General features: G+C 41.7%; 2 protein-coding genes across 8 annotated transcripts in view; one reads left to right on the forward strand and one right to left on the reverse strand.

Annotated features, from left to right (window-relative positions):
* BRCA1 (BRCA1 DNA repair associated) overlaps positions 1 to 4,168 on the reverse strand; it is a 54,022-nt gene extending 49,854 nt beyond the window's left edge. The window contains exons 1-2 of the mRNA XM_019667034.1: positions 4,103 to 4,168; positions 2,750 to 2,848 (exon numbers count right to left, since the gene is read on the reverse strand). Of these exons, the coding sequence (XP_019522579.1) occupies positions 2,750 to 2,829 (80 nt within the window). The 5' untranslated portion in view covers positions 2,830 to 2,848; positions 4,103 to 4,168. The remainder of the gene's footprint in view (positions 1 to 2,749; positions 2,849 to 4,102) is intronic.
* Positions 4,169 to 4,385: 217 nt separating this feature from the next.
* Positions 4,386 to 26,413, forward strand: part of NBR1 (NBR1 autophagy cargo receptor) — a 27,346-nt gene continuing 5,318 nt past the window's right edge. Inside the window, exons 1-22 of one of the 7 annotated variants that reach the window (XM_019667025.1) lie at positions 4,814 to 4,928; positions 5,426 to 5,578; positions 8,312 to 8,422; positions 10,749 to 10,811; positions 11,501 to 11,519; positions 12,299 to 12,321; positions 14,523 to 14,717; positions 14,959 to 15,036; positions 15,494 to 15,708; positions 16,204 to 16,371; positions 16,647 to 16,856; positions 18,173 to 18,332; positions 18,427 to 18,717; positions 19,436 to 19,585; positions 20,073 to 20,148; positions 20,666 to 20,776; positions 21,031 to 21,195; positions 21,902 to 21,958; positions 22,857 to 23,295; positions 24,060 to 24,154; positions 24,843 to 24,900; positions 25,809 to 25,917. In XM_019667025.1, the coding sequence (XP_019522570.1) occupies positions 8,321 to 8,422; positions 10,749 to 10,811; positions 11,501 to 11,519; positions 12,299 to 12,321; positions 14,523 to 14,717; positions 14,959 to 15,036; positions 15,494 to 15,708; positions 16,204 to 16,371; positions 16,647 to 16,856; positions 18,173 to 18,332; positions 18,427 to 18,717; positions 19,436 to 19,585; positions 20,073 to 20,148; positions 20,666 to 20,776; positions 21,031 to 21,195; positions 21,902 to 21,958; positions 22,857 to 23,295; positions 24,060 to 24,154; positions 24,843 to 24,900; positions 25,809 to 25,917 (2,784 nt within the window). In that variant the 5' untranslated portion in view covers positions 4,814 to 4,928; positions 5,426 to 5,578; positions 8,312 to 8,320. Of the gene's footprint in view, positions 4,553 to 4,812; positions 4,929 to 5,425; positions 5,579 to 8,311; positions 8,423 to 10,748; positions 10,812 to 11,500; positions 11,520 to 12,298; positions 12,322 to 14,522; positions 14,718 to 14,958; positions 15,037 to 15,493; positions 15,709 to 16,203; positions 16,372 to 16,646; positions 16,857 to 18,172; positions 18,333 to 18,426; positions 18,718 to 19,435; positions 19,586 to 20,072; positions 20,149 to 20,665; positions 20,777 to 21,030; positions 21,196 to 21,901; positions 21,959 to 22,856; positions 23,296 to 24,059; positions 24,155 to 24,842; positions 24,901 to 25,808; positions 25,918 to 26,413 lie in introns of those variants that run through there. The other 6 variants (XM_019667026.1, XM_019667027.1, XM_019667024.1 and 3 more) reach the window with 6 other exon arrangements.

Raw genomic sequence — 26,413 nt, forward strand, 5'->3', positions numbered from 1 at the left:
CTTGGGCCAGTGAAGCAACATCCTCCACAACTAGATTGAAGAACAAAACGACAGCAACTTGTCTGTTCCCCTTCCCCCAACTCCCCAGCACTGTTCCCAACCCCCCAATTCCCCAATAAAAAAAATAAAAATAAAAAAATAAAAAATAAATAAATAAAAACCTAAGTCTGTTTCCAATAGGAAACAGATTTTTAAAAAATAAGTTGTAAAATACAAAATATTTGACTGAAATGAAAATCTAACATTAACTTTCATTTCATTCACATTTTTATTTTTTATGTATCTGAGTTTTTTAATTGATGGTTTAATTTGCCTGAAAGAGAAAGAACATTACATTTTTATGACTGAGTTCTGTGGAAATGCAAAATAAATGGACCCAAGTGCCACACTATTGAGGACTTTTTGATCACTCTTTCTGATTATCATGAGTAAGTTTAATGCTTTTTCAAAAGCAATTTTCCTCCCAATTGCCATTTCCTGCTTTTCTGCCTCTGATGTTTCATAAATTAGGCTGTAAATTTCATTTAGCTCTTGTTTTTGTTTGGCTGAAATGTTGAGGGGCAAGAGAGAGGGGTTACTTATAAATTTTGTATCTCTGAAAAACACAACTTGCGTTTTCTTTAATCTTATTTACTTGACTCCAAATATGAAAAACAACTTCCATGATGCACAAAGGAAAATTTACTTAAATTTACTCTCCTTTATTGAAGGTAAGGAGCAGTAGGTGCAGCTTTCCAAATTACTTTTTTCAATGTGACCCACCACTAACCATCACCATATTAAAAACCACTAAACTATCAAAGAACCAATTTAGTTTATTATTTAATATCTTCAACAAATGTTTACCAAGTGGCTACTATGTCCCAGGTACTGTTCTAACTACTGAGGATACGGAAGTAAACAATACAAATAAAAACCGCTGCAAAAAACAAAACAAAACTAACAAACAAAAAAGACCTCTGCCATCATGGAGTTTATCTTCTGTGGGGATAGAGAAAAAGGATGTTATATACACAGGGAGAATGTCAGATAGTAATAAGAGTTATAGAGATAAATAAAACAGGAAACGAGGATAAGGAGTATGTTGGGGATGGGGGTGCTACAATTTTAAACAGCGTTGTCTGAAAATGCCTCTTTGTAAAGGTGGTATTTTAATCAACATTTGCAAGCCATGCAATTATTGAGGGAAGAACATTCTAGGCAGAGGAAACAACAAGCATAAAAGCTCAGAGGCAGGAGAATATGTTGCAAGTCTGAAGAACAGTTAAGAGGCCAAAATGATCAGAGTAAAGAGGGTAAGAGGGGAGAGGATAGGCAATAATTCTTCCAAATTTCCTTTCTGGCTTTTCACCAAGAGATTGAGGTATGGTTTTTCATTTATTTTGTAGATTTGAGAGATACCACAGAGATCATCTAGAGGCTGCTTGATGAGGTTCATAACCTTTGTTGTGCTATGTACCCCCTTTTGCAGTTGATGAAGCTCATGAACCACCTCCCCAAAGTATGCTTTTAAATGCATAAAATAAAAAAATATAAAATTATATAAGAAACTAATTGTATTGAAATAGTTATATTCATAGGCCTCCAAGGGTTGTGGAAGGCTGGCAAGTTAAGAGCTGAATACACACAAGAGAACTTTCCAGGGTAATAGAAATGTTCTGTATCTTGACTGGGTTACACAGACTATATATATGTCAAAACTCATACGTGCACACTTAAGATCTCTTCATTTCACTGTATTTAAATTACATGTCAAATTTTTAACTTGAATATTCTAGTCCCCTCTTTATTTTACAGATGAAGAGAAACAATGGCTCACTCAAAAAGGAAGAAACTTGCTAAAGGCTTTGAGGACTTGCAGTATTCTTAAATACACAAGGCTAGTTTCAAAGGTTCTCCCAAAGACCTACCCACTCACAGGCACCAATCATTCCTGATTTTCTTTGCCATTATTAAGTATGTCCATTCAAAGTGATCAAGTTGGTTTTAGAGCTGGATGAAAAGTCCAAGTGCCACTTAATCCAAACCAGATCCCTGCCCCAATGTAGAATCAATCAAAACAATTTGTGGAGGGCTGGCCGAGTGGCGTGTTGGTTAAGAGCTGGCTTGGGATGCCAGCTCTGAGCAGCAGGGCCCTTGTTCGGATCCCACATGAGGGCTAGTGACACTGCCCTCGACAGCTAAGATGGTGAATGGCAGCTCAACCTGGAGCTGGGATGCTGTGAGTCGCCGGCGATGGCATAGCCTGCAGCCCGTGCTGCAGTGGGCTGCCATAAGCTACCCTGAGTGGCCAGCAGCCTGCGTGAGCTGCCAAGAGCCTCCGTGAGTGGCCGTCCAGAGTCGGGCGACCGATCTGCCTCACCCAGGAAGAGCGCAATGATAATACCAACGTGGGCCAGTGAAGCGACATCCTCCACAACTAGAAGAACAAAAGGACAGCAACTTGTCTGTTCCTCTCCCCCAATTCCCCAATAAAATCTTAAAAAAAAACAAAAACCAAAACAATTAGTTGACTAGGAAAGACAGGTGGCTCTGTGTGTTTTGCGGTGGTAGAAAGGGAAGGGGAGAAGCAGAGTGGAGAAAAAGGATTAATTTTCTATATTCTTAAATCTCTTCAGTTAAGAAAAGTAGCAACTTTAATAGCCTAATCTTAACAGACATTTTAATTTTTTTAAGGTCAATTCTATTCATTTGCATAGGATACAATCATATAAAAAAGAATCTCAAATAAATTCTTCCGTTGACTTACCAGATTGGGCACTCTAAGATTTTCTGCATAGCATTAAGGACATTTTGTACTTCTTCAACGCGATCCACACATAAATCCATTTCGTCCTGTTACAACAAACTTTAACACATAAACTTAAATGTATGTATATAAATAAGTCACTTTAAAATATTTATAAAAACAGCATAGTTTCATTAAATGCCATTTTAAAATGAGAGAAATTTAAAATTGGAGTGCTTTAGATGTATACTAACCACAGAACTAATGACAAAAGCTTTTTTTAATTCGAAGGTTTTATAATTACAAAATCTTTTTGTAATTAAGACCATTTACATTATCTTTTTTTTTTTTTCACATATAGCTTCCAACCCCTTTCTTTTGGTGTTTTCCTTTCTCCATGCAAGAGAAAGCTACAGTGGGGTGACTGGGTGAATGGTGGTAGCCTCAGGTTTCTCCAATCATCCTGGCCATTTTCTTTTTCTTGCTTAAAACCAAAACCAACACCAACCAAGGCTCCCCACCCTTGTCTTTCCCCAGCGTTTCCCAATGGCCTGCACTCATCTTAGGATCCTCAGGCACATCCATGACAACAGCATCTGTGACTACTGACGCCCCTCTACTTTATCTTGTTTCTTCTCTGAAACGCATGTGAATCCACTTCTCAAGAGCTATCCCTCCAGCAAAATTCTGTCTCCTCTTCCCAGACACATTCCTGCCCCGTCTTCCTCAGGTTCCCTTTCTCATATACACCAGCCTATTATGGTGTCCCCTTCAAGACACATTCCAGTACTCCCCATGGACACACCCAGCCCCCACACCCTTATCCGTGGTGCCTCCCTCCACCCCTCCCCACGATTTCCCGTGAGGTCTTAGGCTTCCTTTCCGCCCGCCCCTGCCAGATAACATCCATCTTGCTCTCCTTCAGAGGTTCACTCTCCCTTACTGTCTCCACACCTGTTTCTCGTCTGTTCCCCGAAGCACCCCTTGGTCCCCTCTCCCTTCCCCAGGTCTTTCTCACCTTTACCCAAAGCAAAGCGTCTGGGTTTCCCAGGCCCAGGGGCCCAGTTATCTGAAAAGACCCCCGGACTGTCCTCTATCCAGAAAGCTCAGCGAGCTTGCGCGCAGCGCAGTCGCAGTTTTAATTTATCCGTAATTCCCGCACTTTTTCGTTGCCATGGAAACCGGCCGCGGCGGCTGAGCGAGAGCCACTCAGAATGCGAGAACGAAACACGTTACGGAAAGGCGGAGCAGAAAAAGCCGAGCCTGTCAGGGCTCCCGATTGGTCATCTAGTCTTTCCCTGAGTTACGTAATTAGAAAGAGACGCAAGAAAAGGAATTCTCTCTCAGTTTTTCATTAGGCTCCCGCCCCCTCACCTCTACGATTCCGGTGGCGGCTTTTTACGTCACAGAGATTGTTGTACCAGGGTGGGAATCACTGAGGCCCGAATATGAGTGCAAGATAGTGCCTACAACACTTGCCGGAAGAGGCCCCGTTCCCTAACCCTTTCCGCTGCAATGGAAGTCTAGTTTAGGAACATAAATGGATTGTGGGGCAAAAACTACGATTTCCAGCATGCATTGCGGATCGAAAGGCCCTCGTCAGTGTTCCTTGGAAACCAGTCTGATGGAGAGGAGCTTTCCACACCAGCAGGGGGCACGATTCTATGGGCAATCCAGTTGATAGATTGAAAAGCTTCGCACGCTTATGTTCGTCAACAGATATGGGTTGGAATGTTATGTTTTCGTACCTTGAGAGCGGAGAATAAGAAAGAACCTACAAGTCCTAGGAAGACTACAATTCCCATCTAGCCACGGTAGTCTCGGGTAAGTAGTCTTCTCAGGTCAGTGACTTAAGGGAACGCAGCGGGCACCGAATTTACCTAGGAAAGGGAAATCGGCCCCGGCCCACCGGGGCGCACTCGTAGTTCCGCCCTTCGGACCCAATGTTTGTTATTGTTGTGCAGTTCGGGCAGCTGTTGCCCCGCCCCCGCTAATGCATCCTCGGCCAATCAATAGGATGGTAATTTTGAGGGACAAGTGGTAAGAGCCAATCATTTTGTCGGAAACACAGAGAAACAGGGGACTAGGCCCTGTCTCTATCCGCCATGTTAGATTCAACCCGCAGGGATAGCAGCAGAGCTGGCAGCGTACGGTCTCTGCACTGACCTCCGGCAGGCGCCCCCCGGGGGGCGGGAAGCTGGTAAGAAAGCCGCTGCGGTTACCTACGGGTGGGTTCACGTCGCACTGAGAGGATTTGGGGAAGCTCAAGAGGAATCCTTCAAAGAGGGGCGACTTTTTCCGTGTCTGGGGGCAGTCGATCTTTTCAGTGACCGGGTAGGAGAGCCGTTCGTGTTCTGAGGAGCGGAAGGGGGCAGATGCCACCTGGGGGATGTGGGGTCGGTGGCTTAGCACGCCCGCTTCTCCTGATGGAGGGCCGAGACTCCGCGGCACAAAGAGGGCCTAGGCACAAAAAACAAGAGTCCTTAGGGGGTGGTGACACTGTCTTGGGGACATGGAGTGCTAGGAAACGATAACTGAAAGACTGGGATAAAGTCTGCAAGAAAAAAAAAATGACACTACCCACACAGCCTCCTCACCCCATCCCCCTCTGCTTTTTGAGACCCTCATAAAGAAGTCTCTGGTCAGGGATCTCTGGAGTTAGAAAGGCACCGTTTTTCGTTTTTGTCAAACACCCAGCTTTCAGGTCACACATTTTAATGGAATAACTTGTAGATGCCGCTGTTGGAGACAGTAATCAAAGCTCAGGTCCCCAGGTCTGCTTCATTAAAGGGATTTTTCGTATCCTGAAGAAATCGACATAGAGGAAAAGCTGACTTGTGCCAAGCAAAGGTGAGTCAGTGGCGTGAACTTATAATAATGCCAGTTATGAAAGCTGAAGGCCCAGGCCCCAGCTTCCTGACTTGACTGGCTTTAAAGCTACAGGGACAGATAGGCCTAACCATAGTGTTGGTGTTTCCACAAGTTCGAGATTAATGCTCCTGCTAAAAGAATTCTCACCTATAAGCCAAACGGAAATAGGCAGTTCTTTATGATCCAGCCAATCTAACCTCCCCCCACTTCCTGTTTTCTCATCAGCCGACCAGCTGGATGAGCTCCAAAGTATCTAAACTAATTTCCAGTTGTGTAATTTGAGAAAAGGAGAGGAAGATTAGTTTCCTTCTGGACTCTGAAAAGTGTGGAAGTGTGTTTCTCTGAAGTTGAAAAGTGAGACTATTTCAGAGTACCCACTTTGGCGGACTGAATCAGTCACTTAATTTCCTTGATATTTTGCCCAAGATTCTGTGGCGTTGACAGGAATTCTGTCCAAGGTTTAAGGACCCCAACCAAGAATTGTATTTCAAATGAATGAATACTAGATGTCAGCAGGGTTGGTGCTAGAAACCAGTATTATTTTGGTGGTGAACTTGGTTGTAGGTAGAGACAAAAAATGGAAAAATATGGGGGGATAATTGTCTTTGGATTTTAAAAAGATCCCTGATCCTCAGACCTTGTGTGTCCTTTTAATGACAGTGTCAGTTGTATTGTTTCACAGGCAGTGCATTATACTGTGGCAAACAGGACTATTTTAAGTTCTAAAGACTGATTTATTATAATAGTAATTTTTATGTTTGAGTAACATTTTTAAAAAGTTTGCATACACATTTTTATATAATCCTTATGATAAAATTGTGAGGTGGTGAAAACAGATAGTAGACCTATTTTACAGATTAAGAAACTAAAGCTCAGAGGTTAAATGACTTGCTCAGTTATATGGCTAGTAATGTGCCAGAGCTGAGTCTGGAACTCAGCTTTTTCCAACCTTTGTGTTCCCTCTCCCATTACACTATAAACTCCTGGGACTTAATCTTGTTCATCTGTCTCCTGTGCCTGGATCAGAATCTGGTCCTTGTAGCTGCTTATTAAAGATTTGTCAGTGAACATGTTTAAAAGCTGACATTTTTCATTACAGCTTAGATTTAAATGAACTATTTTTTCATAAAGTCATAAAAACAAAACCAACCTAGCAACTCATCAGTAAACAAAATCCTAAAATAAAACTGACCAGAATACACATTCAGTTAAGGAATTGTTAATTTCTTAGGCATGATAATGGCATGGTGGCTATATTTTTTAAAGTTATTGTCTTTTAGAGATACATAGCTAATTGTTTCATAGATGAAATGATTGCTGTCTGTCTAGCTGGCTGGCTGACAGCTTGCCTTTTTTCTTTATTGTAATCCTGTAGGAAAAAAAGGTATTGCTATAACAAGATTAGTCCTGAGTTGATGTTAATTATAGAAGATAGCTGATGGGTCCATAGAGGTTTATTAAATATCAATCTCTTTTATAGGTTTAAATTTTCCCATAATCATCTTTTTAAAAAAAAAGATTTTATTGGGGAATTGGGGGAGGGGAACAGCATTGGGGAATCGGGGAAGGGGAACAGACAAGTTGCTGTCCATTTGTTCTTCAGTCTAGTTGTGGAGGACGTCGCTTCACTGGCCCATGTTGGTATTATCATTGCACTCTTTCTGGATGAGGCAAATTGGTCGCCGGCCACTGGACGGCTGCTCATGGCAGCTCTTGGCAGCTCACGCCGGCTGCCAGCCACTCCGGTAGCTTTACAGCAGCCCACTGCAACTGCACTGCAGCCTATGACATTGCCGGCGACTCACGGCAGCCCAGCTCTAGGTCGAGCTGTTGTTCACCATCTTAGCTGTAGAGGGTGCAGCGTCACTGGCCCTCAGGTGGGATCTGAACCGGTGCCCTGCTGCTCAGAGCTGGCGTCCCAAGCCAACTCTTAAACAACGCGCCACTCGGCTGGCCCATAATTATCATTTTTAAAAAATAAGATTACTATATTTTGGTTAAAACATTAATGACTACAGTCAGACCACATAGTGAGGGAGATATGCAGAGGTGTAGATGAAGTAAGTGTAACAATCAAGGTGATCTTTGTAATTAAGTGTTCATTACTCTCCACTTTTATGTATGTTTGAAATTCTCCATAAAAAAAAGTAGACTACAAAAAACAGATGAACTTGGATGAAGGGTGTTGAATGCTACCCCAGTGTAGTTTTCTGGGTAGTGTTTTAGCATCTAAATTGTTAAAATTGATCTAATAGAGAACATGTGTTTCTCAATTTAGGAAAAAGCTGCTTTTCCAAGAAAAACGTAGAATGTTGCTTTCAAGTTAATAAGAATTAAATTCCTTGAGGGTGGAGACCTAATCTGATTTATGTATATGGTATCCTGCTACTAGCAGGTAGTAGGTATGTGTTTAACCAATCACTATAAAGCTTCAGAAAATCCTAAAGGATTTTATAAATGTTAAATGATTTCTTGGGTATGGCCAAAATTTACATTCTCTCAGCAAACATTTGACCTTGAGATTAATTTTAAACCACCCACTAGATTGTAAGTAGAAGAGCAGAGACATTGTCTTATTCACTACTGTCACCTCCTAGCTCAGCCCAGCTTGTATTAAGTCCTCATAAGTATTTGTTGAATATATGTTTATGCAATTTATACGCAACCCTTTCTAATGTGTTTTCTCTCTCTTACCCATCCTCTCAACTCTAGCCCCACAGCATGGAACCACAGGTTACTCTAAATGTGACTTTTAAAAGTGAAACTCAAAGCTTTCTGGTTTCCGATCCAGAAAATACAACTTGGGCTGATGTGGAAGCTATGGTGAGTGTTAACTTTGTTTTATTTCTCAATCTTTTACCGTAGAGTTCCCCCACGCCCCCAGAGTGTAGCTATTTTTAGCAGTGTTGTTTCATAGCTGCAAAGTCTGTCATATTTACCATTTCTGGGCCTTTTGGAAAATTACATTTGACAAGGGTTCTGTATTCATATAGGAGATGTGCCCTGATAAAGGGAACAAAGAAATAAATTCCTTTTGAGAGTTCAGAAAGAAAAAGTAAAGTTATTTTTTTAAGTGAGATAGGACTTGGAAAACCTATTAATTTTAGAAACAGTCTGAGGAATGAATTGGTGCGGGCCCCACCCTACCAGCCCCCAGAGGAATGTTCTCTTGCCTGAGAGCAAATATGTTACTGTGGTTTGTAAACCACCAAGGGTCTATATAACTTGTGTTTTGCAAGAACCGATCGATTGCTTTTATTGCTAGGTCAGAGGCTGAGTATCTAAAAGTTGAACAAAACAAAACTCCTACAAGTGCTTAGACAGCAGCTCATTTATTCCCTTTTCTTTATTTTTTTAGTTTGCCCTTTGTACTCGTGTTTGGTTTGCAGTAGTGAATGTTTTACTTCCTGTATCACTGTTTATCTAACAAAAACCCTTTGGTAAAACCTTTCTACCTGGTTATGTGTATGGTAACTAAAAATGAAAAGAAATGGTGAAGAGACTGCAAAAGGTTGTCTGATCTAGTCCTCTGTCTTTCAGCAAATACTTTTTTATACTGTCCTAGACAAATGGTTATCCAGAAAGCTGGATCTTGTTTGTCAAATGATCTGAAAATCAGACACTTTCTTTTTTTCTAATATTGTAGTTAAATGAGCTGACAGCTTGCCTTTTTTCTTTACTGTAAATTTTAAATTATAAAAGCGTAATATGTGCCCATTATAAGTGAAATAATCCAAACATATAAAGAAAAAGTTAATATCCCTCCACACCCCCTCCCACCATCCACTATTCCCACCTCTCTGGGGTAACCAATGTTAACAACCTTGTATGTACTTACCCACATTTCTTATGTTCATATAGATAGTCATACTATAAACATTATACCGCAGCTTGCTTTTTTTACCCAACAATATATTCTAGACATAGTTCTCAATGAATAGATAAGGATCCAAGCTCATTTTTTTTAAAGCTATAGATTGTCCACAGTATTATTGGTATTGTACTATAATTTAACTATACCTTATTGCAAGATTGTTTCTAGTTTTTTTTAAATTGCGATATAATTGACATATTAGTTTCAGGTGTATAACATAATGATTCTATATTTATATGTATTGTGAAATGATTACCACAATAAGTCTAGTTAACATCCATCACCACACATAGTTACAATCTTCTTTCTTGAGAACTTTTAAGATCTACCCCCTTAGCAACTTTCAAATATACAATACAGTATTACTAACTATAGTCACCATCTAGTCATTACATCCCCAAGACTTACTAATTTTATAACTAGAAAGAAGTTTGTACCTTTTGACCACCTTCACCCATTTCACCCACTCACCACCCCCTGCCTCTGGCAACCACCAATGTGTTTTCTGTATCTCTGAGTTTGTTGTTTGTTTTTAAGATTCTGTGTATAAAGTGAAATCATATGATATTTGTCTTTCTCTGTCTGACTTATTTCATTTAGCATAATGCCCTCAAGGTCAAAAGGTTGTTTATTTGTTTTTTAACCACTTCAAGAAACTACAGGGGATAGTTCTTTGTATATATAACTTATACACTGTTCTATAGGATAAAGTTTCCCAAAGTGAGATTAATGGGTCACAAGACATGTGATTTTAAATTTTAATGAATACTGCCAGGTGCTTTGCCGAACAATTGTAGCACCTCACAACAATATATATGACAGTGCTCTAAAGTTTTGACAACATTGGATATTATGGCTTTAATTTTTTTTTTTTTTGCCATTATGTTGAGATGACATCTCATGCTTTAATTTGCATTGTTCTGACTACCATTAAGGTTAAACATCTTTTCATATGTTTGTTAGGTATATCTGATTTCTTCTATGAAATTTCTGCATGTTTTTGCCCACTTTTATCTGGGTTGTTAATTCTATGTTAGCAGTTTTGCAGATCCTGTTTGTGTATTATAGATGTTAACCCTGTGCCTGTTATAATTTGCAAATATTATTCCCAGTCCATTGTTTGCCTTTTGCCTTTGTTTTTGGTGTTTTTTACACCAAAATGTTTCATTTTTATGTAGCAAAATATGCCTATGCTATGTTTTATGACTTACAGGTTTCTGTTACAAACTACCTTTTTGATATCTTGATCATATAGTGTATACATTTCATTTGCAGGTAAAAGTTTCATTTGATCTGAACACTATTCAAATAAAATACCTGGATGAGGAAAATGAAGAGGTAAAGTATATTATGGTACCCTTGACCAGGTCTCCAAAGTAGGGATCTTATGTCACAAGACTGGTGTAGGGCTCAAAAAGTTCAGGATAGTGTTTACCTCATTTATGTAGTGGTTTAAATGTATTTGATACTTGGGTGTTCTAAGCTGATTTGTGGCATCTGAGATGGAGTTGAGAAATAGGAAAGCAACATTGAAGAAAATCTGAGCGATAACTTTTTAAACTCTATAGTGATTTCAAGTTAAAATATATCACAAGCTGCCATTTATAATAATAAAAATCATGGCAGACCCTTATCGAGTGGTTACAATGTGTTAGTCTAATAATAATATTATGTGTTAGGTACATTATTATCATCTCTGTTTACCCATAAGGAAATTGAGGTACAGAGAGGTTAAGTAACTTGCCCAAAGTCACGAAAGCTTGGAAATAGTAGAGTAGGGGTTCATCCCATACCCTCTGGCTTCTAACACTATTATTATGCTGCTGTTTAATGTACCTGAAGTAAAGGAGAATACAGTAGTTAAGCAATAAGATTCCATAATTATTAGTCACAACTAGTTCCTGATACTACAAAAGCTGAAACCCTAACCTGAGGTTTTACATATGTCCTATGAGACTGGTTCTAGTAACAGAAATGCTCAATTGATGAGAGGTTTATACTTCACTGTTGCTTTTTTCCTTTTACAGGTATCCATCAACAGTCAAGGTGAGTTAAAAGCCTTCATCTGTTCATGGGCGTATACATTTTCATTTACACTGAACCTTGTTACAGTATTCATTTTAGAGTAGACTTTGGTATATAGTAAATTGACATTGTATTCACTCATCCATGGGCATTAGCTACATAGCAGATTTTTATTTTCTAGCAGTTTTTGTATATAGTTCAGTGCCTTTGAGTAGAGCCTAAGGACAGCTCTAATGGGAGGTTTTCTTGTATTTAAGATGCTAATCTTCGGAAAATATGCCTCCCAGTTCAACTTGTTCTCCTGGTGTTGCATTTCTTTCTGACTTGGTGAATGTTAATGTCCGTTTGTCAACAAGTGGTATTCTAGAAGTTATGTGTTTATAAGTTAGGAGATTGTTCAGAGGTTGGAGTGCATTTTCTCACAGGAACAATGTTATATTTAGAGTTTAGTACCCAGGCCAGCCCCCCAAAGCTTATTTTAACCAGCTGAAATATGGTTAACACTACCTATAAGCTCCCTTGAGTCCTGAGCTCCTCCCTAAGCCTAGTGTGAGGGAACTGGGTGGAGGTTTCGTAACTGGAAAGCTCCACTGGCACAGAGAGAGGGATTTAGGGAGAACTAACCTGCAAGTAGCTTCTGTTTACAATGGGATGAGAAGGGAGTTTGTCAGCAAAAAGGCAGTAGCTGTTTATGTATAAAGATTGTAAGCTAAGAATTCTTAAAAGTAAGGATTGGCTATACTTGATAGAATCTTTGGGGCTGGTGAAAAAATATCACTGTGTATTTTTTATTCTTTCAGGAGAGTATGAAGAAGCACTTAAGGTAATGGTTATTGCATCTTATTTTCAAATAAATATTGACTAAAACTTGAACATGAATTCATTAGCCATGGGGAGAGACTAATGAATACAAATACAGCAAAACCTATTTTGGGGGAAACTGTGATGAATAGGGCATACCACTCAGCAAAAGGCAGCTCCTAATAAAAGTTCTTTTTAGTTATTGTTCATCTTATTGCTGGTCTTGGTGCCACCATCATAACACTTAGAGAAATACAAAGAACTCTCTGAAATGATGCTTTCTGGTTGACATTTGTCATCTCCTTTACCTTGTGGTATAATGTGGGAGAATTTAAGGTATAAAGCATCCAGTTACAAAGAAGCATTCCTTGAGGTTGCTTCTTTAAGGTGTACCATCTGTCGACTTTCATTACCACCTTTGTAACGAAGTCTTTTCCTTAAAGTTTGACAACCCTTCATGAACTTCTAGTCCAAGACTAAGCTATTTTCCAAAAATCACTTGGTCTAGGGAGGGAAAGGCAAGATTTTTTTTTGTAATTGGGAGCTACATTTACCCTTTTGGTTGCTGGTCAAAATTGCTATTCTGGGTGACACTGGTTTCAACAGTTTAGCCAATGTCGTCTTGATTTTTAGTCAGAAATCCTTACTTACCAGCTAGTCTCTTGGTTTTGGATATGCAGGCCCGTCCCTGGATTCTTAGTTAGGATACCCAGCTCTGTTAATAATTTCTCATGCTTCATAATTTCCCTCTGCCCCAATTTCATATGGGCTTCCTGTTTCCTTTTTGCTTGTAAGCTGTTCTAACATGCTGTCCCCCACACCCTTTTACTCTTTTCTAACTTCCTGGCTTTTCTCTTTCCCTGTTCTAAGAAGCTATAGTAGTTTCACTAAAAAAAAAGTCTAAGATCTTCAAAACTCTCTGCCTTTCGCACAGTCACTATTAGTTTACCTAATCAGTCAGAAATCTTGGTCCTCAGGAGTCTAGAGTTTATATAAGCCTGTATTGCCCCACAAAATAAGACCATATATATATATATATATATATATATATATATATATATATATGTATGTATGTAGAATAAATATAAAATACTATTTAATACTTAAGATCCCATGTTTATATTTGGTAACATTTCATAATAGTCATTTCTTGAGCAATTTTTTCCATAGTCTCTTCCACACATTTTACTAAAAGCTTCTTGATTTATGGTCTAGAATAGGGGTTGGCAAACTATAGCCAGTGGGCTGGCCATATATTTTTATAAATAAAATTTTACTGGAACACAGCCATGCCATTCATTCTGTATTGTCTGTGGCTGCTTTTGTGTTACAATAGCAGAGTTGAGCAATTGTGATACAAATGGTATGGCCTGCAAGCCTAAAATATTTATGTGGCCCTTTAAAAAGTTTACTGATCCCTGATGTAAATAATGTCTTTCAAACTTATTTGCCCTGGAATGCTGGGGTTTTTTTGTGTGTGTGTGTGGTTTTTTTGGGGGGGGGGTCAGGGAATCGAACCGCTGTTGCTCAGAGCTCACACTTTTGAGCAAGCTCTTAACCAGCTGAGCCACTGGGCCGGCCCCCGTGGAATGCTGTTTTAAAATGGAATCTTAAGAAGTCTAATGTGTAAAATAAAAGCATAGTTCTTGTCACTGGATCACAAGTGAGGGAAGCTAGAACCCCATAGACTTGACCCCTAATCTCGTCGATTCTGGAGTACTTTCATGGACCTCAAATGCTCCTTGAAGTAGAATTTTCAAAATAGGATTTTTAAGAAGATACTCTTCAAAAAGAGGTGACCACTTAAGCATGCTTTCCAAAATACTATTCTTATGGGGAAAATAAATGCTTAATTATAGGACATAGCTTTAAGTTTCTTGGGTTCTGGTAGTCTGGGATTGACTTTTTTGAAAAGTTGAAATTAAAACCCATAAATGGAGTCCTACATAAAAACCAGTTAAACAGAAAACAACCCAATTAATGAAAACATCTCACCTAGTAAAGTACTGTACTAAAAACCTATTTTTGTGTTTTTAATAACAAAACTATTCCTAGTTAACATTCTTGCAAAGAAAACAGGAAGCTGAGTATTAACATGGTATATGTCATTTGATTTAATAAAAAAAAACGTATTTTCCACCATAATTAACCACACCTCTTTGAATTTTCATTTGGGGAAGGAGAACACACGATATGTTTTTATTTTATAACGTATGCTCTCAGATGGCAGTTAAGCAGGGAAACCAACTGCAGATGCAAGTCCATGAAGGCTACCATGTTGTTGATGAAGCCCCACCCCCAGCTGTAGCAGAAAAACAACCAGTTGCCAGGGCGGGCAAGAAGCCACTAGCACATTATTCTTCACTGGTGAGAGTCCTGGGATCAGACATGAAGACCCCAGAGGAGCCTGCAGCACAGGTATGAAGGGAATGGACCTGTCCCGACAATTTTTCTAATATCATGTCTCATTGTCTCTGGTGTAAAATTTGAACTGGTCATTGGAGATTGGGAGTTATGGTGACCATCTCTGTCCGACTTTTTGAAACTGGTAACAGTAGTTAGTACTCCTAGAGAGGGCAAATAGGGAGACACAAAGACTGTTTTCTTTTAAATAGAAATAAAAGTAACCTCCAAGATCTTGGATTGTGTTTTCTTGCAGCAGTTTTCACTTGTTCCATGTGATACAGACCAGCCTCAAGACAAGCCCCCAGACTGGTTCACCAGCTACCTGGAGACAGTGAGTGTTCTCTCTGGCTTGAGTTTTAGCAGCAATATGTGGAATGTGGTAGAAATAGAAAGCCAAACCCAGATGGCTGCTGCCTCTGATAGCTAATAAGTTCCAAACTAGAGCAGTTCCAGTCAACAGAGCTCCTAACTTGTGCAGTGCTGGACCAGAAAAAGGAGGAGTTTAATTTTAAGAATGTTCGTAATGGAAAGGGACAAATCTCTATGCTTGAGAAGGAAAAGTTGGAGATTTACTCATCAAAAGGATTTCTTGGTTGTTTTTTTTAACCAGTTTAGCTACTAGACCTTTTGCTGTGTTTGTGTCCACTTGTTCCATAGCTGTTAGCTGTTTTATTATGTTCTTAAACCAGACATGGTGAGGTTTCAGGTCTATTTGATATCTTCATGCTTTTTCCAATATTGGAACTGAGGGATTTCCCCCCCCCAACAACAACTTCTCTGTATTCTAGTTCAGAGAGCAAGTGGTTAAAGAAACAGTTGAGAAGCTTGAACAGAAATTACATGAGAAACTTGTCCTCCAGAACCCATCCCTGGGTTCCTGTCCTTCAGAAGTCTCAATGCCTACATCAGAGGAAACACTGTTTTTGCCAGAAAACCAGTTCAACTGGCATATTGTTTGCAGCAGCTGCCAAAGGAGGATCTTTGGTGTGCGCTACCAGTGCAGGTAAGCAGTGCGGGAACGAATAGCTCTTGGTAGACCTTAGAGCAGGCCTTCTGGCATTCAGGGTAGGTAAAGAGAAATTGGGTGTACTCTGTGAGCATCACACATAACAGCTCTGGATTGCGAACAAGCTATTCTTCACCCACAACAAAAAATAACTATTTGAAAGGTAACTATTCAGATTGTTGTGTTCAGATACACATTGGAATTAGCAGAGCCAGACCAAATTATGTTCCCCAAAACAAAATTAGATCACCAAACATTGTCTCCGTTATTCCAAATGCTTTCATAGCTTGCTTCCTCCCATAGATTGTCCTTTGAAATAGATATAGGTTAAGTGTTATTGTCCTCATTTTATTAATGAGGAAAATTGAGACATGGCATAGTCGGGTGGCATGCTCAGATTACGATCTGGCTGGTAATAGAGCAAATATGGAAGCCTGCTCTCATATCTCCCTACCTCAGGAACTTCTCACTGTGCCATTCTTTTCCCCATAGCCTCTGCCCATCCTACAATATCTGTGAAGATTGTGAATCGAGGCCATATGCCCACGACTCCAATCATGTCCTGCTAAAGTTGCGGAGGCCTGTTGTGGGTTCCTCTGAACCGTTCTCTCACTCACGACTTTCTACTCCTCGTCTTCCTGCTGCTCTGGAACAAGCCAGGTAAACCATACGTACATGGGATGCTTGTTCACTGATTGGCTTCTTGGTTCTGGTGACAGGCTGTGAATCACAAAACTACAAATAGTTTCCTTAGTTCCTGCTCATTTCTAATTGATGTGCAGTGATGGCGACAAGTATTCAAAGCTAATGAAATGGAAATGAGAACTATAGGAAGAGGTTAAGGAAGCTGACACTGATGGAGACTACAACTGGCTCAAAATAGCTTCAAGATTATTTGTGAGGCTTGTTTTTAAGATTCACTTGTTATCTCTCAGGCTCCAGAAACAGGTTGACAAGAACTTTCTCAAAGCAGAAAAGCAAAGGTTGCGAGCTGAGAAGAAACAGCGTAAAGCAGAGGTCAAGGAACTTAAAAAGCAGCTTAAACTCCATAGGAAGATTCATCTATGGAATTCAATCCATGGACTCCAGAGCCCCAAGTCTCCTTTGGGCCGACCTGAGAGCCTGCTGCAGTCTAACACCCTGATGTAAGCCCAGGGCCAGGGTGGGAGCCAGACTTGAGGTCCAACCCTGTAAGATTGGACCTTCAGCCAACTTCTGTCTTATTTATTGGCAGCCCCCAATACCCTGACCCTTAAAACTTCCCATTCTCTGATCCTAGCATTCTTTTTTCTCTTTTTATTGTTTTTTTATTTTTATTTTATTATTATTATTTATTAATTTTTTTAAATTGGGGAATTGGAGAAGGGGACCAGACAAGTTGTTGTTCTTCAATCTTCGTTGTGGAGGGCGCCAGTTGCCATCTGGCTGCCCGTCGGCAGCTTGTGGCCTCTAAGCTCAAGGTGCTGTGTTACAATCTTAGTTGTGGGTTGGCGTAGCCATAATCCCATGCGGGAGTCGAACCAGCAGCCTAGTTGTTAAGAGCGCACGCTCTATCCACTGAGCCATCCAGGTGGCAGCTCAGTTCAAGGTGCCGAGTTCAGTCTTAGTTGCGGGTGGGCGTAGCCCATCATCAAACAGGCAGTCTTGTTAGGAGCACGTGCTCTCACCCACCAGCTGAGCCATCCTGCCGCCTGTTGGCAGCTTAGTGGCAGCTCAGCTCAGGCGCAGCGTCACTGGCCCATGTGGGAATCGAACTGGCGACACTGTTGCTCAGAGCTTGTACTCTTAAGCTAACTCTTAACCAACTGAACCACTCAGCCGGCCCCTGATCTTAGCATTCTTAAAGGGTGGTTAGGTAGTTATTTTTGACACTTGCTTTGTTGCCTTCCTCAGAAAGACAGAAACCAGTAAGGTTCAGAACTGGCTGGTGTGACCTCTCTTCACTGGAGGCAGTCTGGATTTGAAGCAAAAGGAGCAAATATTTTTTATTGGGGAAGGGGAACGTTGTGTTTTTCCAGGATCCATCAGCTCCAAGTCAAGTTGTTTTTCAATCTTAGTTGTGGAGGGCACAAGCTCAGCTCCAAGTCCAGTCGCCGCTTTTAATCTAGTTGCAGGGAGCACAGCCCACCATCCCATGCAGGAATCAAACCAACAACCTTGTTGTTAAGAACACGCGCTCTAACCAACTGAGCCATCTGGCCACCCAAAAGGAGCAAATATTTTAAGAGCCTGACTCTCTGGTTGTTTTGTTTATGGACCCTTTTATTTATCCTCACTGTAGCTTTTTAGCTCAGGGGTCAGATCTGTCCTCTGATTTTTTTGAAAGTTATTAGTATTACTTTTAAGGCAGATGCATTACACATCCTCAGGAGTCACAGTCAGCCTCTTGAACCAGTGTTGGATATTCAGAAGCCATCACATCCAACAGCAAGTGACTGAGTATCTGAATTTTCTGTTCAAGGCTCCCTTTGCAGCCCTGTGCCCCAGTTATGCCAACCCTCAGTGCAGCATTTGTGGATGAGAATTTGCCTGATGGGACTCACCTTCAGCCAGGAACCAAGTTTATCAAACACTGGAGGATGAAAAATACAGGAAATGTAAAGTGGAGTACAGACACAAAGGTATTTTTCCCACAGAAATGTGAAGATGAAATGATCTGAAGTGACAGAGTGTTCAGCTGATAAGCTTTCTTTTTGTTGTCACTGTTCTTTTCAGCTCAAGTTCATGTGGGGAAACCTAACTTTGGCTTCTACAGAAAAGAAGGATGTTTTGGTTCCTTGCTTGAAGGCCGGCCATGTGGGAATTGTGTCTGTGGAGTTCATTGCCCCAGCCTTGGAGGGAACGTACACTTCCCATTGGCGTCTTTCTCACAAAGGCCAGCAGTTTGGGCCTAGGGTCTGGTGCAGTATCATAGTGGACCCTTTCCCCTCCACCAAGAGCTCTGATAATGTTGCAAAGGGCATGATCAGCTCAAGCAAAACCGATGATCGCACCTGCCAGCAAGAGGTGAGCATTCGAGGGTGTGACCAGAGCTAAAAGAGCCCACTCACCGCTGGTCGTTCTTTCAGAAATATGGAATGGCTAGCTTCTCCTCCTCCTCCCAAAACGTGGATATGTTTAATTGGGCTTACTTGTTGGGGGCGTTATTTGCGTGTTGTTAGGATCTGGTGCAGCATCCCTCAGTACTTGTGTATCTCTCTGTTATGGTGCCTCGCCAGCCTCTTTGCTGCACTAGGGAAAGCAGGGCTGCCTAGCTGGCCTGTGGAACTGCTGGACTGATGGTTTTGCTGCTTAACATTCATCTCTCCTGAGTGTCCCTTGTGTGTGTTCTCAAAGTACTAATAAAGTCTTGCCCTGGTTGTTACTTGGTACACTGTTTGGTTGGTTGGTTGGTTGGTTTTAGGCAACTTCCCTATATGAGTTGTGCATGTTATTTTTAGAGTGTTTACTGTTTAAATTCAGTTATCCACTGTTAATGTCCTGGTTTTGAGTATTGTTACTATGGTTAATCTAAGCTATCATTATGGGAATCTAGGTGAAGGGGGTGATAAGTGAACTCTCTGTACTATTTTTGCAACTTTTCTGTAAGTCTAAAATTATACCAGAACAAAAGTTTTAAAACATGTAGAGGTGCAACAGTGTTTTGTTAGGAAGGCAACTGTCAGCTTGCCTTTTTGAGTTCTGTTCAGGGCCTAAAATTTGTCCCCATGGTTTGTCTCTGTAGGAAGCTTTTCTTCTGGCTAAAGAAGAAATTCAGCTTGGTGAAGCAACTGAGCAGTCAGAAGGGACAGGAACCTGCATCCCACAGAAGACAAAAAATGTTGCCAGCCAGAGGGAGCTCTACATCCCATCTGTGGACCTTCTGACTGCCCAGGTGGAAGACTGAGCACTTTGAGGGGCAAGGGACAGAAAGCAGTGGGGAAAGAGTCCTGACCTTGTTGAAGGGAAGGTGGTGTAGCCATAGATGGTGCCCAGAAAGTTAGCAACAGTGCCTACTTTAAATCAGTCATATGCACTGTGTCGCAAGATCTGTGGAAGCAATTTCTAAACCAAATGTTTCCTCTTTGAATTGAGAATCTTGTGCTTCGCCACAACTTCCTTTAGTTGCCTCTTCATTTCTGCGTACAGGTTCCCCTCCCCCACTGCATTTTCTCTTTTTCCTGCCATTTCGTTATTTGAATGCCTGGTTCCCATTTAACTCTTCTTGTTTTCACTTGATTGAAGTGAGTCATGAATTTGAACAGAGTTGATCTAGGATGGTGTGGAGCTCAATGGCCTGCAAGTCCCTTCAAGACAAAATATGGCTCCAGTGTGGACTGCAGGTAGCCTAACACTGCCCTCCCATCCTTTTTTTTTTCCAGGATCTGCTGTCCTTTGAGCTTTTGGATATAAACATTGTCCAAGAGTTGGAGAGAGTGCCCCACAACACCCCTGTGGGTAAGAATGTCCCTCAGTTCACCTTGTTTATTTTATTAATAGGCATAAAAGCACTACAGCCTCGATTCTGGTAGTATTTTATTCTGAGAAAGTAGATGGCAAGAATTTCTCTCAGGATGTGATACTAAAACTACACCCATGGGTCCATTTTTCTCTTTTTCCCTGTTGTCTGTCAGGGAAAAAGTTTGTGGAAGGCATCCCCACCGTAAAAGGTCCCCCTTCTCCATTTTCCTCTAGATTTCGTGTTCCTTTGTTCTTTTATATTCATAGTCCTGTCTTGGCCATGGCCTTCCAAGCCAAACAACTGCTTATGATCCTTCCTGCTCTGATTGATCTGTCTGAGATACTTGCACACCTAATAGTCTGGAGAAATTCTTCACAACAGGTCTTGAAGCATACCGGGTTTATTTTAGCCCTGCAGGAGGCAAGAAGCCTATGAGCCGCTGCTTCTGGACACTGACTGTTGACGATGTGATGCTTTCTCTTGGTTGATGGTTCTCCTGTCTTCATTCTCCAGATATGACTCCCTGCATGTCTCCTCTGCCACATGACAGTCCTTTAATAGAGAAGCCAGGCTTGGGGCAGATACAGGAAGAGAGTGAAGGGGCGGGATTTAAAGCACTTCCTGGTAAGGGGTTAAATGTTTGTAAAGTACTTGCGCCCTCTTCCATACCACACTGTTTTTTATACATACCCCCCCTACTAACCTGACCTTAGCGTGTGAATGGGTTTTCTGTAGCATCCCATTTTTTCAAGTTTGTTCACCACCACATGGCATAGATAGCAGCTATTCCATGGCATAATATCAGCATGGGTCCACGACTGCAGAAAGCTCCTCAACACTTTAAACACCAAAGTGTAGACAAAGTCCGTGTCTTTCAGATTCCACAGTGTCAGTAAAGAGGAAGGCTGACAGTATCGCTTCCATGGAGGAGTCAGAAGATGACCTGAGTGGGACTCAGTTCGTGTGTGAGACTGTAATCCGATCCCTTACCTTGGATGCTGCCCCTGATCACAACCCGCCTTGCAGACAGAAGTCACTGCTCAGTGAGTGGCCCTGAATTCCTCCTCTCAGCAGGGTGGTGCCTGAATTGTGATTGTCAGACCTGAGTAGGTAGAAGTTCTCTTCTTCACTGACAGTGGAAGTAGGGTGATCTTTGTTAGAATTCAGATAATGGTTTCTTTAGATTTTACATATTGAACCTGGCCATTTTCTTTTTTTATTTTTTTAAAGATTTTTATTGGAGAATTGGGGGATGGGAACAGCGCTGGGGAATTGGGGGAAGGGGAACAGACAAGTTGCTGTCCTTTTGTTCTTCAGTCTAGTTGTNAGGGGAACAGACAAGTTGCTGTCCTTTTGTTCTTCAGTCTAGTTGTGGAGGACGTTGCTTCACTGGCCCAAGTTGGCACCATCGTTGCGCTCTTCCCTGGCGAGGCAGATCAGTCACAGGCTTCTGGACGGCTGCTCATGGCGGCTGCTGGCCGCTCACGCTGGCTGCTGGCTACACACGGTAGCCCATGGCAACCCACTGCATCAGTGGCTGCAGCCTACGCCATTGTCGGTGACTCCAGGTTGAGCTGTAGAGGGCAGTGTCACTGGCCCTCATATGTGGAATGCGAACCAGGGCCCTCTGGCGTCCCAAGCCAGCTCTTAACAATGCGCCACTCGGCCGGCCCTGAACCTGGTCATTTTAATTATAGCATCAGGAGCAAAGCAGCGACCATAACTCATTTCTGCACTTTTCTCTGGCAGAATTACAGCTGCAGACCACAGAGGAACAGCAGCCAGTCGTGCTGCGTAGATTCTGTGGTAAGGAGTCTTCCTGTAAGTTGACCGAGCTCCTTAGCAGAAACCATTAGCAGCTGCATTGTCTCCTTTCTCCAAGGGCAACAGTCCAGGAAATAGTGGGCAGAAGCAGGAATACCAAGTTTCTCAAGGTTAAATTCTGCTGTAATAATTTCCTTTGTAACAGAAATTTCTAGGTAGCAGATAGGTAGAACCAATACTATGTATTTCAAGAACTATCCAAAAATTCAGTTTTCAAGTTCATCAAAATAATACAGGAAGTCTCTTGTTTATTGTAATGAAATTTGACCTATACCTTTATATGATTTGTCTCACTTTTATTTACGCATTATTTCCCCACACACACTTATGTACAAATACATAACAAAAAGCCCTGGAAGGACTTAATACCAAAAGTAGTTATCTCTAGGATTATAGGTACTTTTTTTCCCTCAGCTATGTTTTACCAATTTTCTACCATGACTACTCATTACTTTGCAAAGAAGAGGAGGAAAGTAGGCATCTAGTCCTCCAATATTCACCACCTAACAGTTTCTCTTTTTATAGCACTGTAAGCTAGAATATCAGTTTTGTTTTGCCCCCTATCTCGTTACATTAACCACATGTGAAGAGGAAAAGGGATGGGGCCTCCTTGTTTTAAGGTTCATAGTGTTTCTCAGATGCCTGGATATTTCTGCCTACCTTTTTTTTTGTGAGCTTCGGTTCTATCCAGCTTTGCATAGGCTTCAGACTTCGAATATGGCCATGACTATGGTTCCAGCAGCAGCCCTTCCCTCTAATTTGTCCCTCTCCTCTGACTTCCATAATTGTAGCTCATGACCCACAAGGCTTCATCAGATAAGCATAGCACCGGGGGCTGCTTTTAGCTTGCACCTTAAAATTGGTTGCTTTCATCCTTTAGTGAAATTTGCCTCGCTTGAAGAGGGACCACTTGGAGACGAGAGAGAAGAGATCGTCCATATCGCTGAGAAAGAAGCTGTCGTGGAGGAGGAGGAAGAAGAGGATGAGGAGGAGGATGAACTCAAAGATGAAGTTCAGAGTCAGTCCTCTGCTTCTTCAGAGGATTACATCATCATCCTGCCTGAGTGCTTTGACACCAGCCGCCCCCTGGGGGACTCCATGTACAGCTCCGCGCTCTCGCAGCCAGGCCTGGAACGAGGGGCTGAAGGCGAGCCTAGGGTTGAGGCTGGGCAGGAACCAGTTGAGGCGAGGGAGAGACCCCCTGAAGGGGAGAACCAGCCGCAGGGGCACAGCATCAATGACATCCTCATGACCTCACAGACTCTGGACACAGTGCCCCTAACCCCAGAGGTGGTGGGGCCTTCATCACGGCTGCCCAGGTACCATCCACAACCCCCTCAGCTGGGTTGTTCTTCAGAGGTGGAATAAAGAGAGAGGAATCAACTTGATCTCAAAACCTGTGTTTTCTGTCAGCATGGGAAGAAACTTTCCCATAGTAAAGTCTTGAATTTAGATGAATAAAAGTTGTACTTCCATTATTTGTGGATCCTAGATTCAAAGAAATACTTATTTTAGTTAACCTTAATTACCTGAGTGTCATCTATCTACTTATGTCTTGATTGTGGAGAGCCAATTTTTAAATATAAACATCCCTGTACCTTCCCTCCTTGTTGTGTTGATTCAGGGGCAAAGGCAGCAGAAACTCCTTTTCATATTAACGCAAAGTATAACTAGGAAGTTTAATCTGTTATGGAAGAAGGATACTATAAAGCCAGATAGAAGTTATTTTTAATTCTCTACTAGATCTGTGTGTGTCCTTGCTCTCTCACAGTATGGAAAAGGGTGAAACCTTGAATCAAAACCATTCTCCCAGGGAGCTAGACATTTCCCTTTATCAGCGCCACTTAATGTTGGGCGAAGTGACTAGACTGAAGCCAGTCTTTCTAGCCTGACTGTGGCTGAAGAGGAAAACCAGAAGGGGAAGAAGCCCTTCTCACCTGATCCCTAAATTCAGACATGTGATCTGGATCAGAAATGTGAAGCCTCTGTAGAGAACTTGGCACTGCTGTGCTGTGTTGACTGTTTCCTCGCCATTACCACGGGTGCCTTTTCAACTTACTTTCAATATTGTGTCTTTCTGAAGGAGCCCTCCTTGTGCACAGCGTCATGGCTCCCCAGGAGTGGATTTACCAGTTACCATACCAGAAGTTTCTTCAGTCCCTGATCAGATCAGAGGAGGTAATGACCAGTCTGAGCTTTTTCTCTTTTTGTATGCTCCCTTTTAATGGAAACCAGGTATAAAAGAGGCACTCTACCTTTGTGATTCTTGGCAGCTTTTTGAAAGTTGCCCTTTCACTCTTTCTGTTCTCCCTCATGCTCTTTTTTTTTTTCCTACTCTCTAGCTTAATATTTATTTAAATGAGACCTCATAGAGGTCGGCATTGTGCCACAGTGGAAAGAACACAGGCTTTGGCGCCAAACCAGTCTGGGTTCCAGCCCCAGCTCCATGTTTCCTCACTGTGTGAGCTTGCAGTGGTTCAGCAGGTTTATAACACCTGCAGGTCTGTTTCCTTATCTACCAAATAAGGAGAATAGTGCCTTGAAGTTGTGAATAGACCCTCAAAGTAACTTCCCACTCTTCCTCAAAAAACAAGACCTAAAAGTACTTAATAATTAACAAATCAGTATGCTAGGATCGTAGAATTAACTTTCCAGATTCAGTAAACAGTCACCTTGCATTGCATTCTGGACAGTTTTCCTTATCACTTAAACCACCTGAAAAATTTCCCAAATGTTTAAAAAAGCAAAAACAAAACTTTAGACACTGATCAGATTGCCACCTGCCTCAAAAATAGCCTTGCTGTGCGGTAGGAAACACTAGGCGCTTATGGATGCTGCATCTAACCAACAGCTCTTTTGCTTTTAGAGCCCAGAGGCTCATCAGGACTTGTAAACAGCAGACAGAGAAGCTATGACCACTCAAGGTAATTGGACCTTGTGCAGCCTCTTCTTCAAAAGCAAGTGGATATCCTAGTGTTGCTTCTGCTTAAGCAAGTCTCAGAGCATGTGCCACTCCAGAGAGCAGGGGAGAGCCATCATTCTTATTTCTCCTAAAACTCGTGAGCAACACTGAACAGAGAGCTAAAGTTGATGTTTGAGAGTGTTCACATTCCAGACCAGAAAGAGTGCCCTCAAATTCAAGTCACCCTTAGGACCAGAGGAGAAGGCAGGAAGGTCAAGCCCACTGTGCATCTTAGGAACTTTTTCTCAGATACACCTGCCTCTCTGCTCCCAGTCACCTCAGAGCATTATCAAGGTGGGCTCCTCCCGGCAGTGTCCAGAAAATCACATTTCTTTTGGGAGGTGTTTCCTCTGAGATGATAATTGAGCAGACAGACTACCAATGCCCCACTGTGCCCTTGACCACATTAATTTTCAGCTAGGATTGAAAGCTGGCATGCTCACCAGACGGGCATATTTTCTGCAGTGCCCATATCTTACGGTAGTAGAGCTGGGCCCTCCATCAATCCAAGATTTCTAGCTATAAAACTGATATGAAAACAGTTGTGTTCTCTCTTTTTTTTTTTTTTAACTGGGCAACAGCCATGGTCATTGGTTACACACATTGCTTTCATGCTACAGTGGCATAGTTGACGCTTTTAAGGAGGGCGCAACTCACAGTGGCCTATGCGGGGGTCGAACCGGCAACCTTGGTGTTATCAGCACCACGCTCTAACCAACTGAGCTAACCAGTCACTCCACATTCTTTTTTTACATGTTTTTTTTTCTCAAGGAAATTTTGGTTTGTTTTTTTTTCAAGAGTTAGACACTATCTTATAGGAAGATAATGGTTTATGTATCTTTAGGGAGATCATTTGGTTTTCCTCGGCAGGCACCACCACCATGGGAGCAGCATTGCTGGAGGACTGGTAAAGGGGGCTTTGTCCGTTGCTGCCTCTGCATACAAGGCCTTGTTTGCTGGGCCACCAATCACTGCACAGGTTAGTGCATGTTTTATTTTCCAGAACTAAATCATCAGTCATAAGTCATCAGTGAAAATAATGGCATCTCTCTGGGTTGGAGAGTAGCATGGCATTGTAGAAATTCTCCTTTCTAGTTTTAGTTTTAGTCTGGTTAACACACAGTGCCATCACTTTTTAGCTGTATGACTTTGGCCAAGTTTCTTAAGGGAGGAAAGGAAAAAGACCTAATGTTTGTTGAGCACCTACTATATGTGAGCTCTTCCAGGTGCCAGCACTACCAGATGAATAAGACACCAGTCTTTTCCTATAGACAATAAGAAACAACAGACATTTACAGTAGAATATAAGATACTGGCCAGTGTTCTCCATAGATGGAACATCTTAACCTGATGTGGGCCTCTGAGTGGGGCCAGGAAAGGCTTCCTGGTAGGTGATGCCTGAACTAAGTTCTAAAGGACAAATTAGGGCCAGCCGAGTGGCGCATTGGTTAAGAGCTGGCTTGGGACGACAGAGG

This window comes from Hipposideros armiger, unplaced genomic scaffold, assembly GCF_001890085.2.
Source record: "Hipposideros armiger isolate ML-2016 unplaced genomic scaffold, ASM189008v1 scaffold_482, whole genome shotgun sequence".
In the NCBI taxonomy this organism is placed as follows: Eukaryota; Metazoa; Chordata; class Mammalia; order Chiroptera; family Hipposideridae; genus Hipposideros; species Hipposideros armiger.